This window comes from Clupea harengus, chromosome 23 (assembly GCF_900700415.2).
Source record: "Clupea harengus chromosome 23, Ch_v2.0.2, whole genome shotgun sequence".
Lineage (NCBI taxonomy): Eukaryota > Metazoa > Chordata > Actinopteri > Clupeiformes > Clupeidae > Clupea > Clupea harengus.
The window spans coordinates 8,063,046-8,078,045 of record NC_045174.1 but is presented as its reverse complement, the minus strand read 5'-3'; the positions used below and the strand labels follow the sequence as shown (position 1 = coordinate 8,078,045).

The 15,000-nt window shown below is 50.4% G+C and overlaps 1 protein-coding gene across 3 annotated transcripts in view; it reads right to left on the bottom strand.

Moving 5' to 3' along the window:
- The window catches only part of LOC105888767 (dynamin binding protein), a 52,297-nt gene that overhangs the window by 21,965 nt on the left and 15,332 nt on the right, over window positions 1–15,000 (bottom strand). For 2 of the 3 annotated variants that reach the window (XM_042703342.1, XM_031561706.2), the window contains exons 2-4: window positions 14,870–15,000; window positions 14,632–14,754; window positions 10,044–12,500 (exon numbers count right to left, since the gene is read on the bottom strand). The exon at window positions 14,870–15,000 is cut by the window's right edge and continues 27 nt beyond it. In XM_042703342.1, the coding sequence (XP_042559276.1) occupies window positions 10,044–12,500; window positions 14,632–14,754; window positions 14,870–15,000 (2,711 nt within the window). Of the gene's footprint in view, window positions 2,285–10,043; window positions 12,501–14,631; window positions 14,755–14,869 lie in introns of those variants that run through there. The other variant, XM_031561707.2, reaches the window with a different exon arrangement.

Sequence of the window (15,000 nt, the reverse complement as noted above, 5' to 3'; positions counted from 1 at the left end):
AGGACGGGACGGGTCCCAGCAGACCGCCTCCTGGCTGTCACTACGTTCCCGGGTCAGGGTGACTTGTTCGTCGTAGGACCGTCTCTCCCGAACCGGCTGTTTGTGGTACTTGTCCTCCTGCTCCATCCACTCCTTGTTGGTCTTCTCCCTGTCATGGTCGTCGACGTAATCCTCATGTGTGCCCACAGGTGTTACAGATGCTCTCAAATCCTCATAGCGGTCCGATTCACTCTGCCTGTAGTGGTTGTCCTCTCGAGGGTCATAGCGGTCTTTGTCCTGGTAATCGTGGTCTTTTTCCTTACTTTTACCCACGTCCCCTTCCCGATAGTCATAGTGGTCCTTGTCCCTATGCTCGTAGCGATCAGCCTCTCTGCGTTGATATCTATCTTTTTCTTTATAGCATTCCTTCTCTCTATGGTCATATCGGTCCCTCTCTTTCAGATCATGCTGGTCCCTGTCCCTTTCACTGTAGTAATCTTTTGGCTGGCGGTCGTACTGCTCTTTCTGTCGATGCTCATTACGATCATCATCTCTGCGATCATAGTCAGAGTCTTTCTCCCTATAGTCATACCTGTTCCTTTTTCTGGAGTTACCCTGCTCCTGGTACCTGGAGTCATACTGTTTATCTTCCTTATGGTCATAGCGATCACCCTCTCGTGGGCTATACCTGTCCCTATGGTCAGACTGTTTATCTTCCTTATGGTCATAGCGGTCACCCTGTCGTGGGCTATACCTGTCCCTGTGGTCAGACTGTTTATCTTCCTTATGGTTATAGCGGTCACCCTGTCGTGGGCTATACCTGTCCCTGTGGTCAGACTGTTTATCTTCCTTATGGTTATAGCGGTCACCCTGTCGTGGGCTATACCTGTCCCTCTGGTCATACTGATCGTAATGGTTCCGACTCCGACTCTTATAATGGTCCGCCTCCCGCCTGTTGTCTCTGGCTTGGTCATAATAATCCAGTTTTTCACTGCCATAGCTCTCTTCACTCCTACTGCTGATGTACCGGTCTCTGTAACAGTCATCCTCATTTCTGTAGTCGTACCGTTCACCGTCACTGTACTCATAGCTCTCCTGGCGCCTTAAGTCCCTGTGGTCGTAGTAGGCCGGTTCGCCCCTACCCTCGTAGAAGCAGTGGCCGGCCGGCCACTCCTGAGGTTTCCTAGGCTGGTGGTACACAGCCTCTGGGCTCTGGTAGACGTACTGCTCCCTTTGCTGCTGTGGTGGTGGCGGCGACGGCAGGGCCTCCCTCTGCGGAACCCTGTCCCAGTCTTCGTACTCCCAGCTGGGCTGCCGATGGCCGCCACCTGGCCTCAGGAAGGTCTGGTACTCCCAGTGCCCGGGGGAAGGCCTGAAGTCCTGTGGCCCGGCGAACTGCGGAGGATGCGCTGCCTGCAGAGTCACAGGCATGGGCACACAGCGCTCTCTCTCCCAGCTCTCACTCACCAGCTCCTCCACACTCTTGCCCCGCCTGGGGGGAGCCCGGCTGTAATCCCAGGGCATGGTGCCAAATGGGCCCGGATGGCCCAGAACCACCTGGCCCTTCATGCTGTCACTCTCTGTTGACACTTGCTGCCTCTGTGCACGTAAGTCGCTCCCGTTGACGTTAGCCTCCCGTGTGCTTACATTCCAAGGCACCACAGTTCCAGCGTGGACTACACCTGTTAGACATGCTCTTTCTGTTTCCACACCTCTCTTTCTTTTAGTCTTTCTCACTCACTCGCTCACTCTCTTTAACTCTCTCCCTCTCTCTCTCTCACTGTCTGTCAAACTCACATACTCTGCGACGGCTGCCTGGACAGAACTGCCCAGCAATGACGCTCTGAACAGTGAGAAACTCAATCCTTCTCCTCCCTCCACCCACCTCGGCCAATAAGAGAAGAGAGGGTGGAGGGTGAGAAGGAGGGATGAAGGGGAGGAGGGAGGGAGAGAGAAGGAGGGAGAGGGAGAGGGAGGGAGGAGGCTCTCAGGGTTAACTATTGAGTGAAGGAGTCACATGATTGGTGGATTACAGTGTGCTGCTCCTGGGCCGACGATTGGTTGGATTGTGTAGGAAAACACAGGATGGCCCTGGCAGATGCCCCCCCTGACACACACAGCACACACACACGCAGCACACACACACACACACACACACACACGCATAGTCACACACACACACACAGCACACAACACGCATAGTCACACACACACTAGCTTTCCAGTGGAGGAAGCAGTCTTATCGTCACCACCGCCGACAACCCCCGACAACCCCCCTTCCTTTTTTTTCTTTCAAAACTTCTCAGAGGTGTTTTAAAGTCTTGGCACGACGCCACGGACAAAACAGCTTCCACCCCCCCCCCCCCCCACCCCCCCACACCTGACTGGGGCTTTTGTTTTTCCAGCTATTTTTTCACAGCAGTTTCCAGTTTCTTCACTTATTTTCTCAGTGACCATTAGCATCTACCTGCACTGAGCTTTCAGATGCTAATGCATCAGGTAGTGCAAAACACCATCTCAGTAACTTTGCAATCATGAGTTGCAAAGGTCCTCAGCTATTCCACGGAGCTCATTAGAAAAACAGTCCACTAGAACGTGTTTTCTGTGTTGTCAGCAGCACATGGAACCTTGTTTGTCCCACTTCTTCCACAGCCGCGATGTCAATGAATGACAAAGAGAAGAGATTCCCATGATTTGATTTAAAGGGCTGAAGAAAAAAAAAAACTTTCATGTTTGCTCAGAGCGACGACCTGGGAAAGGGTTGGACAGAGGACGATTATTCCTGAGCGTATGGCCCAGTGGCGAACGTGAGGCACAATGAGCTATTGTTGCCGGCTGTCCCTGGGTTCAGAGGCAGGGGGATCTTTTCTCTGGGAGAAAAACCCAGACCTATTCAGGCATGGGGAGTATAGTATACCAACCCCCCTTCTCTCTCTCTCACACTCTCTCTCTCTCGCTCTCTCTCTTTCTCGCTCTCTCTTTCTTTCTTTCTCGCTCTCTCTTTCTCTCTTTCTCCCTGCGCAATCAAAAGACCCAATTATGAGAGGGAAGCATATTTAAAGTCCTCCCATCATGGCGGCACACACACACACACTCGCTCAGACTAACACAAATACACACCCGACACCACACACATGGTCAGAAGCAACGCGGAAACTTGAGGGCATAAATTGAGGGTTTCAGCTGAAGCTGATCCTTTAGTTGCATGACAACAAACTTGTCGTCAATGGTCCAGTGGAAATCCAAGAGCCCTAATATTCGGATTGACGCTTTTCTTTCAGCTTGTTCCTAAAGTTCAAGTGTTTTCTTCTTTTTTTTTTTGTGGAGCTCTGCGTTAATCTTCAGTGTTGAAAATCTCACGTTACATCACACAGACCTCACCGAAACTGTGTGTGCATATTCTTCCTCCACGGGGGCATTAGTTGCGACATTCCTGTTGTTTCAAAACGGGAAAGCTCCCGTGCCCTCTGCCATGTAGTTTAACTTCTCACTCTTCCTGACTTACGACAAACATCCTCCTCAGCTTTCCTGGAAGTGGTAAGCTTTATTTACATCAGAAAGTGACAGTGATGGGTCACAAATATGCAGTCTTTGTCAACCTTACCTGACAGTTCAGTGGTGTTACATGCAGGGTTATTGGGGGAGGGGGTCATGTGGCAGGGGTGGGAGTCACACAAGTGAATCTGTGGGGAATGTGATACCTCACATTGTGGTTTGTGGTTGTCTCTGTGTCCTGGGACAGGGAGGTCTAGTTTTCCCCTTTTATAAAAGACTGGAGGGTGTGTGTGTGTGAGCGAGAGAGAGAGAGAGAGAGAGAGAGAGAGAGAGAGAGAGAGAGAGAGAGGGAATGTCTCGGTAGGTGTGTGCATGGTGTGTGAGCTGGAGTATGCGTTCCTTTCAACAAACTCTGACATCCACAGATCAAAACCTTTTAAAGAGATACACACTCGCAGATACTCACAGACTCCATCAGATACTCACAGATACACACAGACTGCATTTACAGGCTGCATATGCAACACCTGTGGCCCAGGCCCTTCTTGCCATTTCAACTTGATTGCCCAAAGGACACAACACAAGAACCAAAAGCAACATGCTACTGAAGCGATTTATTTCTAACAAACTCAGCCTCCGCCCCAATAACAGACTCCCTTCCCCGCCCATTCACAGGCAGCTGGTTAGACGCCCAACCTTTCATGGGGTCCTCACCGCAAGGCCCAAGAGCCTGTGGGAGACTGAAAATGAACTATTAATGAAGGCTTTAATCGCCTCAGAGCTCCACTGAGTCTCCATTTATGCCCCATGAGGGGGCAGCGGGAGGGATGAGCAGGAGGCGAGGCGCAGGGGCCGGTCACGGACACGGTAGCAGGCCCTCTCCCTCCCTCCCTTGTTCCCTCGTTCCCCCACTCTCTGCTGGTGAAGCCCCCAGTGCAGAGCCCTCTCTGTGGGAAGCATTCTCCCAGGAGAGGAGAGGGGATGAGAGGGCGGGTGTCATCTCAGCGGCAGGAACTTGAGAGCTCCCCGAAGATAGAGCGCGGGACAAAAGGAACCGGTTGAGGAATGAGCTTGGAGAGGCCCTCTTTCTGCTCTCTACTCTACTTTATGCAATCGCTTGCTCTCTCTTTCTCTCGCTTTCTTTATCCCTTTCTCTCTCCTGCTCTCTCTCTTTATGTCCCTATCTCTCTTCAATTCTACAGCTTTCCCCCCCATCTCTCTCTCAGACTTCTTTTTCAATTCTGAATGTTCTTCAGGTTATGTTGTGGAGTCTCTACTTTTATGCAGACTATTTTATGTAGTTAAAGATAAAAGTTATGTACTATTGTATTTCTGTTCATTTTCAAAAATCCTCCTAATTCCTCCAAAAGACCTTCTACCTCATACCTTCTTTCTCTCTTGTCCTGATGTCTCCCCCTTCTGTTCAACCCGTACCCAATATACTCCATATTTCAGCTCCTCCCGAAGAAAAAAAACCCAACCCAATAACACCCGCCTCACTTCCTCCCCTGACCGGCCTCCAGGACTTTGCTCTCTCCCCTTCAAGTCAAGCCGCTGCCCAAAATCACAGCTAGCGGCTCCATGACTTACCACTTTCCGTGAAACAACAACAACCCACTATTGTTCTCCACCCACCCTTGATGCATCGTAACACACCCTGTCAGGATGTGGGGAGCAAAACACACACTTTTGAACAGTGTGTAAGTAGAAACCAGCGGGGGGAAGACCTGTAACTTAGACTGGGGCCAGAGCTACTTTTCCTGGCCCCTCGCTGTGCTCTCTATTGTGTTGGTCTGTGTGGAGACGCAATGTCTAATTACATGGATGTCCACATAATGACACCAAAGAGATAGTGAAACTGGTGATTAGTCCGCGATCCAAAAGCCATAAGTATGGTTGGCCCATGGACTGGATGGAAAGTAATACCATCCATACCATAGCCATTGGGCTGGTTTAGTGTGGATCTGTGTAGAAGGAGGGACTCTGAATCTGAATCTTATCTGATCTTTGGTCTCGGAGATAAAGGTTCCTGTTCACAGTCACAGATGTGTTTCCTTAATGTAGGGGTGTGTCAAATACACAGGTTCATTCCCAACATCAGCTATCCAATTTTTGGAAAGTAAGTCATATAATATAACAGTAATATAACATTACCAGAGATATTTTACAGGGTCCCAAGACCGTACACTCTGTGTCTACATGTAAGATCAAATAAAAAGCCTGTCAAACTCCGTGTTAAATAGTCCTTACAGACACGCCTATGCACCAGAGAAAAAAACAACCCTATAAAGGAGCAGCTAGGCACAGCCCTGGGCTGACCAGTCCACAGCTGCATTTGTACACACTGATAAAGGAGGCAGCCATGGCCCAAGCAAAACAAATACTGGAGCCTTTTCAGTGCCCTGATAAAATTCCTCCCGGCTCCCCTAGTGATGCCAAACATAAGTCACGTCGCTCACATAAGACACAGCTTTTGTGCACAGTCATTGTGTGTATGTGTGTGTTTTTCTGTATTTATGTGTGTGTGTCTGTGTGTGTGTGTGCATGTGGGTCTATGTGTCTGTTTTTCTGTATTTATGTGTGTGCATCTGTGTGTTTTGTTTGTGTGTGTGCGTGTGGATGTGTGTGTTTTTCTGTATTTAAGTGTGTGCATCTGTGTGTTTTGTTTGTGTGTGTGTGTGTTCCTCCCACTCCCTAGTAACATGGTTGCTTGTCAAAGCCTGCACGGCCTCCAGCTTTGGCTGCAAGCTGCGAAACATGTGAAAGCATGTGAGACTAAGATCCTCAAACATGACTCTCATAACGCGGATCATCTACACAAAAGGGAGATATATATACCTAACCACTCACACATAATAGCCGTTCAGCCGTAGCAGAAACCAATATATGGTGTAGAACATCAAATTAATTATAACATAAACACATACAAACACACACACACACAAACACACACACACACACACACACACACAGCACCTTGACATGGATTTAAGGTATGCACAATAGTCCCCTAATTTCTGTCTCAAAAACATACCATTGGACTGCAAACCCTGAACTCAAGCACCCTCCCGCATAGGCCTAGCGTAGCCATCATACCACAACAGATCTCTCTGACCCACCTTTCCCTCCCCTTCCTGATCCTACCTGGCCTGCGTTGTGGGGTGCGCGTCCCCAGGACGTGGCTGATGAGGGCGGTTAGCCGCACCATGGGCTTCAGCAGCGAGCTCCAGAGACGAGCCCGCATCCCCGAGCCCCCCGGCAGGGACATCCTCCTCACCGCGTCTCACCCAAACCAAACCAAACCGCTACTGACTACCACCAGAACATGCCTCCGAAGAGCAGGAGAAGCCAGAAGAAGGGAGAGATGAGAAGAACACAGGAGAGAAGGAAAGAGAGAGAGAGAGAGAGAGAGAGAGAGAGAGAGAGAGAAAGAGAGAGGCCTCCCTCTCACCCTAGGCCTGGAATGCACCTCATGTGTATGTGAGAAAGGCCGTGCTGGCTGGGGTCGGCATTCCACACCCCCATGTCGTGCGATGGCTAAAAGCAATTAAGAGTTCATTAGCTTGTGATAATAAGCCCCGTTCGTGGCCACCATCTAAAACCTTTGGGGAACTCCGTTTAAGGGAAAGCAAAACTTTAACCTTGCTTACTCTTCTGTCACCACAGAGCACATCTTTAGCCGTGTCAAAATATAAACAGCCACACAAAATTAATCTGATTTTAGAAATCAGCTAATGGTGAAATCAGCAGCACACTACAAAGTTAAGATTTCAGCGGAACAAAATTCGGGCAGCACTGAAACTGGGAGGTCAGAGAGAGATCTCGTGGACTGATACAGTGCACTGACACTGGCACTCCCACAGCTCGACTCTGATGTATTTAAACTAGGGCTGTCAATAGATTAAAAAAAATGCTACTAATTAATCGCACATTTTGAAATTAATTAATCGCGATTAAAAGTTTATTTTTCTTCTTAAGACTAAATCTTATAAATAAACGAGTAATCACTTCAGACAGCGTGTATTTTGGACACAATGGTGCCCCTCGACGGTAAATCGTAATAATTTCCCCTGAAGCAATTTTCCCTCAATCATCCCACTGTCCTCAACTATGTTGATGGGCCGACAGTCACCGGCAACCCAAATGGTAACCTTTTCACGGACTGGTCTAGTTATTTTCCTAGAGAAGTCGTGGAGTGTGGGTTGGCGATCATCTAACCTGGGACTGCTTTCTGTCGGGTGCTTTGCATTAGGTTGGTGACTTCAAGACGAGCTGCTTCTGTGATAGCTAAATTCAGCTTGACAAATGCTAACTTTAGTTTTGTCGATTGTTACGTCATTTTGGCTTTTAAACAGAGACTTTCCGCCCAACAATCCCTCAGCTTTCTCCATCTTCAACTACCGCAGTGGTTCTCAAACTTTTTCTGTCATTCCCTACTTTGAACAAGGGTGGCTATTCAAGCCCCACCTGTCCCTCATCTCTCTCATAAAATGGTAGGCCAAGCCCCCTACTTACGGGCTACATTGCCCGAGGGGACACAGGTTCAAGTCTGGCCTGATGTAATTTCCTAATCCTCTCCCTCTTCTCAGCCTCGCTTCCTGTCATAATTGCATGTCCTATCCAAATAAAGGCATTAATTGCGTTAAAATATTTTATCGCGTTAATCGCGGCCGCATTAATCGCATAGATTAACGCGTTAACGCTGACAGCTCTAATTTAAACCCATGGTCATGAGAGCTGGACTGAGCCCAAGTTAGACTCTCTTGCTCACCGGGCTCTTGTGAGCACTCACCGCTGGGTTGGCACGGTTACAGTCACAGACCCGTGACTCAGCGGAGACTCTGACAACACTGAGCAGCGGAGGTCCTTTCAGACTCCTTCTCACCACTACGGGGATTAATCTTTCCTTTAATATGAGGCTTCACTTGGGGGAAACCCATAACTCCCATCTTCTTACCTGGAGTCTAGGTGAGAGGTCATCTTCTAATTAGGTGTGGAGATGACACTCCTCTAGCATCTGAAAGTAAGATACTAAAGACTGGACTGAATTTCCCTACGGGGATTAATAAAGGTTCATCTTATCTTATCTTATCTTAGGACACTAAAACCGTACCTAAGGAAGTCCCAGTAACCCAGCAGGCCCCGATGTTTAATGACCACCAACAGCACATATAAACCAACTCATGAAAGAAGTCCGAACCAGAATCAGCTGCCAAAATAATGAAGCTGAGTTATAATAAACACCCTAACTCCCGGACAACCTCCACACAGAGAAGATGGATCTCCGTTCAGTGATGTGTCCACACATACAGTACATATTTTACTCCAGGTCAAAGAACGTGGTGCCGACATTCCTGGAAAGGCCAGAGTGGAGTGACGGCCCCCCAGGACACACATAACATCACACGCCAGTGCTGGGAGACAAGACATGAGACCAGGGAGATAGAAAGGACATACAAGCAGGTACTACTTCCTTGTTTCATAAGGACGAGTGGAATGAGTAATAATAGTAATAATAATAATAAACTTTATTTGTATAGCAGCTTTCATACAAAACAATGCAGCTCAAAGTGCTTAGCAGCAAATAAATTATGTGCACAAAGAAATTACATGCTTCCAGTAACATTTAGAATTGATTTTAAGGTCCTTCTCCATACAGTCCTTAATGGAGTTAGTGTAGCAATTCATGCTTAGCAACCATGTGAGTCAAGCGTAAATAAGCCATGTTGACTCATATTCTTAATGTCACTGTAACAGGAAGTTAAAGGTGTGACAAGTGACACACCTTTTTAGGACAACACTCATTTGCTTCCTACAGTAGACAGTACACCTACAGCACCAAACTGGGACATGGTTACGATGTAGTATAAATGCTGAAGATGTTTTCTTGACTATGTCATGGATGATGAAATGAGGGCTGAAAGCAAAAAAAAACTGTCTCCTGCCGTGAGTGATCAACACAGTCTTGCTCTTACTGAGCCTGCGGTCAATTTCACGCAGAGACGTCGACGCATTCGAATGCGACATGCATGCGACATGCCCCCAGGGATCCTGTCATGCAGTCGCTCAGAGGAGGCCTGCTTGCCAAACTGACAGCAGATTGAGAGTGACTTAAACTGGGCTCTCATTTATGAGACGGTGGACAACAGGATGAGGAGGAGGCTATAAAGGCACGCTTCTGAGCAGTATCCCTCACCTGATGCACCCTTCCCTACACTGCAATGACAATAAAACACTCAGTGTTTGTGCACAATGCCTCAAACAACATTCCCAAAGCCACTGCGTGACTAAATCACAAGAAATGTCTCGGTGTAAACACTTTTAGGGGAAACTTTTCCTGTCAGGTAAGTGATACTGTCTTTCATTAAAGGTGCGCTTCTTGATTGTAATCTAATACACTCTACTACACGAACTAAGCAATACACTACTTAAGCCAATCAATCATGTCGGTTGGCTGTTGGGTTCAAATATCAGCAATCTTTCACTAGGATAAGAATAGCACCTTTAAAGCTCCTCTACTGTTTTCACACCCATCCCTGATGTATGTGTGTGTGTGTGTGTGTGCTTACCTTGCAGCTGCAGCTGCTGCTGCTCGAGGGTGAGCGTCTCCACCGTGTAATTGCAGAACTCCAGGTTCTCCAGGGCCTGCATGCGCGCTGCCGCGTCCTCCTCCTCCTCCAGCATGGCGCTCAGCTCCTGGGCCGTGTGAGTGTACGCCTCGATGTCGTGCTCCACCTCCTGCAGCCTCAGCAGGAGCTGGTACTGCTCCTGCTCGCGCTCCCTCTCCTCGTGCTCCTGCTCCAGCTTGCGCACCATCTCCAGGGCCTCCTCTTCCTCCTCCCGCGCCTCCGCGTCGTCCGCCGACAGCGCCTCCTCCTCCTCCGGGGGAACGCCGTCCTCGGGCCGGTGCTCGTCTTCCTCCGGGGTGAAGAAGAGGTTGGGAGGGGGAGCGGGAGGACGGGTCCCCGGGGCGGAAGGTGGGGGTCTGGGGGCGGGACGAGCCGGCCGCAGAGGGGGCGGAGCCAGACGGCCGTTGGAGATGGGAGGAGGGGCCGGGGGTCGCTGGAGTCGGGGGCGGGGGGGAGGCGGGCGGAGTGTCATACGCCGCTCCAGGGAGGAGTAGGCGGAGCCGGAAGGGGACGAGGAGGAAGAGGAGGGGCCATGCGGCAACAGGAGGCGGTCTAAAGGGGAATGGGATGAGCCTCTGAGAATGTCGTTCTCTGAACTGAAGTCCATGATGGAGAAGTGGCGCGACACCTGCGAGGCCCAGGGGTCTCCTAAGTCCTCCTCGCCCCCAACTCCTCCTCCGCTTCCTCCTCCACTACTTCCAGTGTGACCAGGCAGGATACTGTCAAACTCCAGCAGCTGCTGGGACAACTTGGTCTCCAGTTGACCCGGAGAAGAAGTCAGCAAGTCAAGTGTCCGTGAGCTGGGGAGGAGGCCATTGGAGCTACGACCCTGCGACTGGGTCTGATACTGGGGCTGGGACTCATACTGTGGTTGGGACCTGGGCCACGCGTTCCAGTGATCACCATGACTCCCTCTGTCGGCTTCGCTCGCGCTGGCGTGGCGGCCGAGCTTCTTGGGCTTTCCCCGCAGGTGTCCACTCGAGCTGAAGGCGAAGGAGCCTCTGGAGAAAGGGCTCTTGCTGTGGTGCTTGGTTCCAGGGGCCGCGTGGTGGTGGTGGTGGTTGTGATGCCCCGTCAAGGAAGAGAGGGCTCGACCGGGGAGTCCACCCAGGCGGGAGGTCCTGGAGCCGGGCGCAGGGTGCAAGCCAGGTGCAGCGGAGTGGTTGAGGCTGTTCTGCCTCAGGGCTTGCTGGCTGGGCCTGGGTGGCAGCTGGGGTCTGGATGGCGTGGGACTTCCAGAGCTGGTCCGCTGAACCTCCCTGTGGCCCCCTCTGTTGGGCCCCAGTGCTGGGGGTGGGGGCCGCGTTCTGGCAGGTTTCTCCCCTGCTTGCGTCTGGTGGGCAGTTGTAGTGGTCTGAGTCCCAGCTCTCTCCCTAGCAGAGGTGGTGGTGGAGGTGGAGGAGGTTGGGGAGGAGGAGGTGTTGGTGGTGGCACAGGTGGAGTCCTCCATCCACTTGCCAGTCTCCTCCTCCCGACGCTCAAAGTAGTCCAGGTCCCACACAGTGTGGTCCTCCTGGGGCTCCCAAGCCTCACTGTCCTGCTGCAATGCATTCTGGACCTGCTGATCAGACCCGTACTCCGATACATACTCATCCACAACCTCTATCTGTGTCATTGGGGTAATGTCGCTAGTGGTTTCGGGGTGCAGTGAGGCCCGGCCGTCGTCCTCCATCTTGATGAAGCGATGGGGGAAGATGCCCCTCTGGCCGTGGAGGACCCCCTCAAGCCACCCATCGTCTAACGTGTTCACCACCTGTATGCGGTCGCCCACGTCAAAGTCCAGTTCCCCAGGCTCTAACGCCCGGAAATCATAAAGCGCCACGCCGTACACACCATCCTCTTCTTCCTCCACCTCCTGCTGCTCATCTCTTCCCTCGTCTTCCTGCTCCTGTTCCCTCTCTCCCTGCATCACGATCTCCACATCTTCCTCCTCATCGTCCTCGTCCTCATCTTCGTCTCGATGCGCCTGAGTGCTCTGATAGTAATCATACCTCTGTCCTCCGTCGCCGCCTTGCATCACGTCGTGCGGGTCCTCTAGCGTGCGAAGCGGGGCCAACAGTTCTACGAAGCCTTCGGGGAAAGTTCCGGAACGCCCGTCCAGCTCGCCCAGGAACCAGCCCGGCTCGGGGAGGCCCACGATGGTGATGAGGTCACCCTCGCGGAAGTCCAGCTCCTCGTCCAGCTGGGCGTGGAGGCTCATGAGGGCGCGGGCCATGCCCAGGGCGTTGGGGGGCAGCTCGGTGGCCTGGGCGGCCTGCGCCTCCTGCAGGCGGCGGGAAAGGCCGGACAGGTGGAGCTCCTTCATACAGGAGCAGGGGAAGAGGCCGCGGGCACCCCAGGCGTCACGACCACGCTGCCAGGCCGCATTCAGACGGCCCTCTACCACCACCACATCACCTACAGGGAGGGATTTAGCAATATTATACATAAATATATACTACATGTACACATACTCATACATACACTGTATGCATATGAATATGTACAGACACACTCACTATAGATAAATATAAGCATGACAAAATTGCTTTTGTCCTAAAATTTAAATCCAACCTAGCCTCAGACAGACTCATGCATAACCACTGACCTGGGATCAGTGTTATTTAGAGGGGAAAAGGAGATTCCAGAACCAGAACAAAGACATACACATGCACAAACACACACACGCAAACACACACACAAACTCACACACACACACAGCCCTGATCATACAGGGAGGTAGGACCGTCCTGCCCGGAGAGGTCACAGAGGTCGCATTCCTCCAAGCTCCGTACTCCACCCACTATTGTGTCCGAGAGCAGAAACTGGAGCAGCACTCCTTGTGTCACAGCCGCAGCCAACAGAGGAAATGAATCTCATCCACTCGACAGGAATGAAGGAAATACTACAACAAAACACCTCTCTAGCACACCGCACAGGAAATAATATCTCTGGAACAGAATGCAGTGGGTTTTGGGTGGTGTGGGTAGAGTACAGGAGTTTGGAGAGCCTCTAGGACTAAGCAGTTAGCTAAGTTAGCTTTGCATAATGCTTAACTGCAGAGTATTGCCATGGAGCCGGGAGCTGGATGACCTTATGTAAGAATGCCAGATAATCAAAACACACTCTACACACACAGCAACCCACAGGCTCACCGCGGCACCTAGTGGACTAAAGAGGCAGTGGGGAGAACACACACACACACACACACACACACACAGATTTCTAAAACTCTTTCAGCTGTTATGAAGTGAACAGCAGAGCCTGAATAGTAAAGTGCTGCTGGAAAAGACCATGTAAAATCAGCACTCTGTTAAAAGGGTGATGAAGGAAGCAGCTGAGTTCAGAGACTGTAGTATACAGTCAGTAGTACATAGAAATAGTAGTAGTTCAGAGACTGTAGTATGCAGTCAATAGTTTACAGTAGTATACAGGAACCCCTTCATGTCTAAAACTCAAACTGTAGAGCTCTGAACTAGATTGTGGAGGTTTGGGGAGAAAGCTCTCAGTGAAGGAGCTGAGACAAATCATGTATACCTCTATGGTACTTCTGAGACAGCTGGCCATTACAACCCAATTCAAGCCCACCCAGAGGGGTACGTGCTATATGTAGAAACATGTAGAAACAGTCAGGTAGAAACACACATCACAAGACCTAGTAAACTGGAGAGGAAAGTCCTAATTAACTGGAAATGGAAAGACTAGAGGAGTGCCTAAGCTAAATCACAGTACCTTTACCTGGTTTGTGGGACATTACTGATCGCTGCTCAATAAAAAATCAATCAAACTGGGGCAGAGGGGAGGGGAAGAGACAGATCAGTGTTAATGTAGCGCAGCTTCACAGGAAAACATCAGAGCTCCATTCTACTGCCTTGGCTTGCATCTGGCCTCAATTCTTCTGCCTTGGCTTGCATCTGAGCTCCATTCTACTGCCTTGGCTTGCATCTGAGCTCCATTCTACTGCCTTGTTTTGCATCTGGCCTCAATTCTACTGCCTTGGCTTGCATCTGAGCTCCATTCTACTGCCTTGACTTGCATTACTGCACATTGCCTAGACCCATGAGTGCATGAATTAAACACTTGGATTTGTATGTTCTTTGAGCGCACGTGATTTACTTGGCCAGTGTTTTGGACATCTATGGTTGAGGGTATCAGACAAAGCTGACGTGCCACTTATTTGTTGCCGTTTGCCGTAGTGATCACCTCATCACCATTGACTCTAAACAGTGAAAACACTTATTTGTTTCCGTTTGACCGTAGTGATCACCTCATCACCATTGACTCTAAACAGTGAAAACACTTACTTGTTGGCGTTTGACCGTAATGATCACTTCATCACCATTGACTCTAAACAGTGAAAACACTTATTTGTTGCCGTTTGACCGTAATGATCACTTCATCACCGTTGACTCTAAACAGCGAAAACACTTATTTGTTGCCGTTTGACCGTAATGATCACTTCATCACCGTTGACTCTAAACAGCGAAAGGGCTCTGAGAGCCACGTGTGTGCAGGGTGCATAAGGCGGAGACTACAGCAGGGGCTTCACCTCTCTTCAGCTTCAGGTTGCCGGGCTCCGCGGAGCTGAAGTCATTGATACACACGAGAAGCTCATCTCCAGGCTTGGAGCTGGGGATGGTCACGGCCTCAACGAAAGTGCTGGGGAACTGGCCTGCGAAGAGAGAGAGAGAGAGAGAGAGAGAGAGAGAATGAGGGGGACGAACGGGACAAAAAAAAACTGAATAAAAGACCAAGACCCTTCCAGCTGGTTAACGCTCTGTACGCACCTGTGACTCCGTCTTTTTTGCCAAGCAGCCAAAACTCGTCGACCACGCTGAGAACCTCGATGACGTCGCCCACGAAGAGAGGGAGCTCCTCCGAAACGCTGGGAAGGAACTCAAAGACCGCACGCGCCACC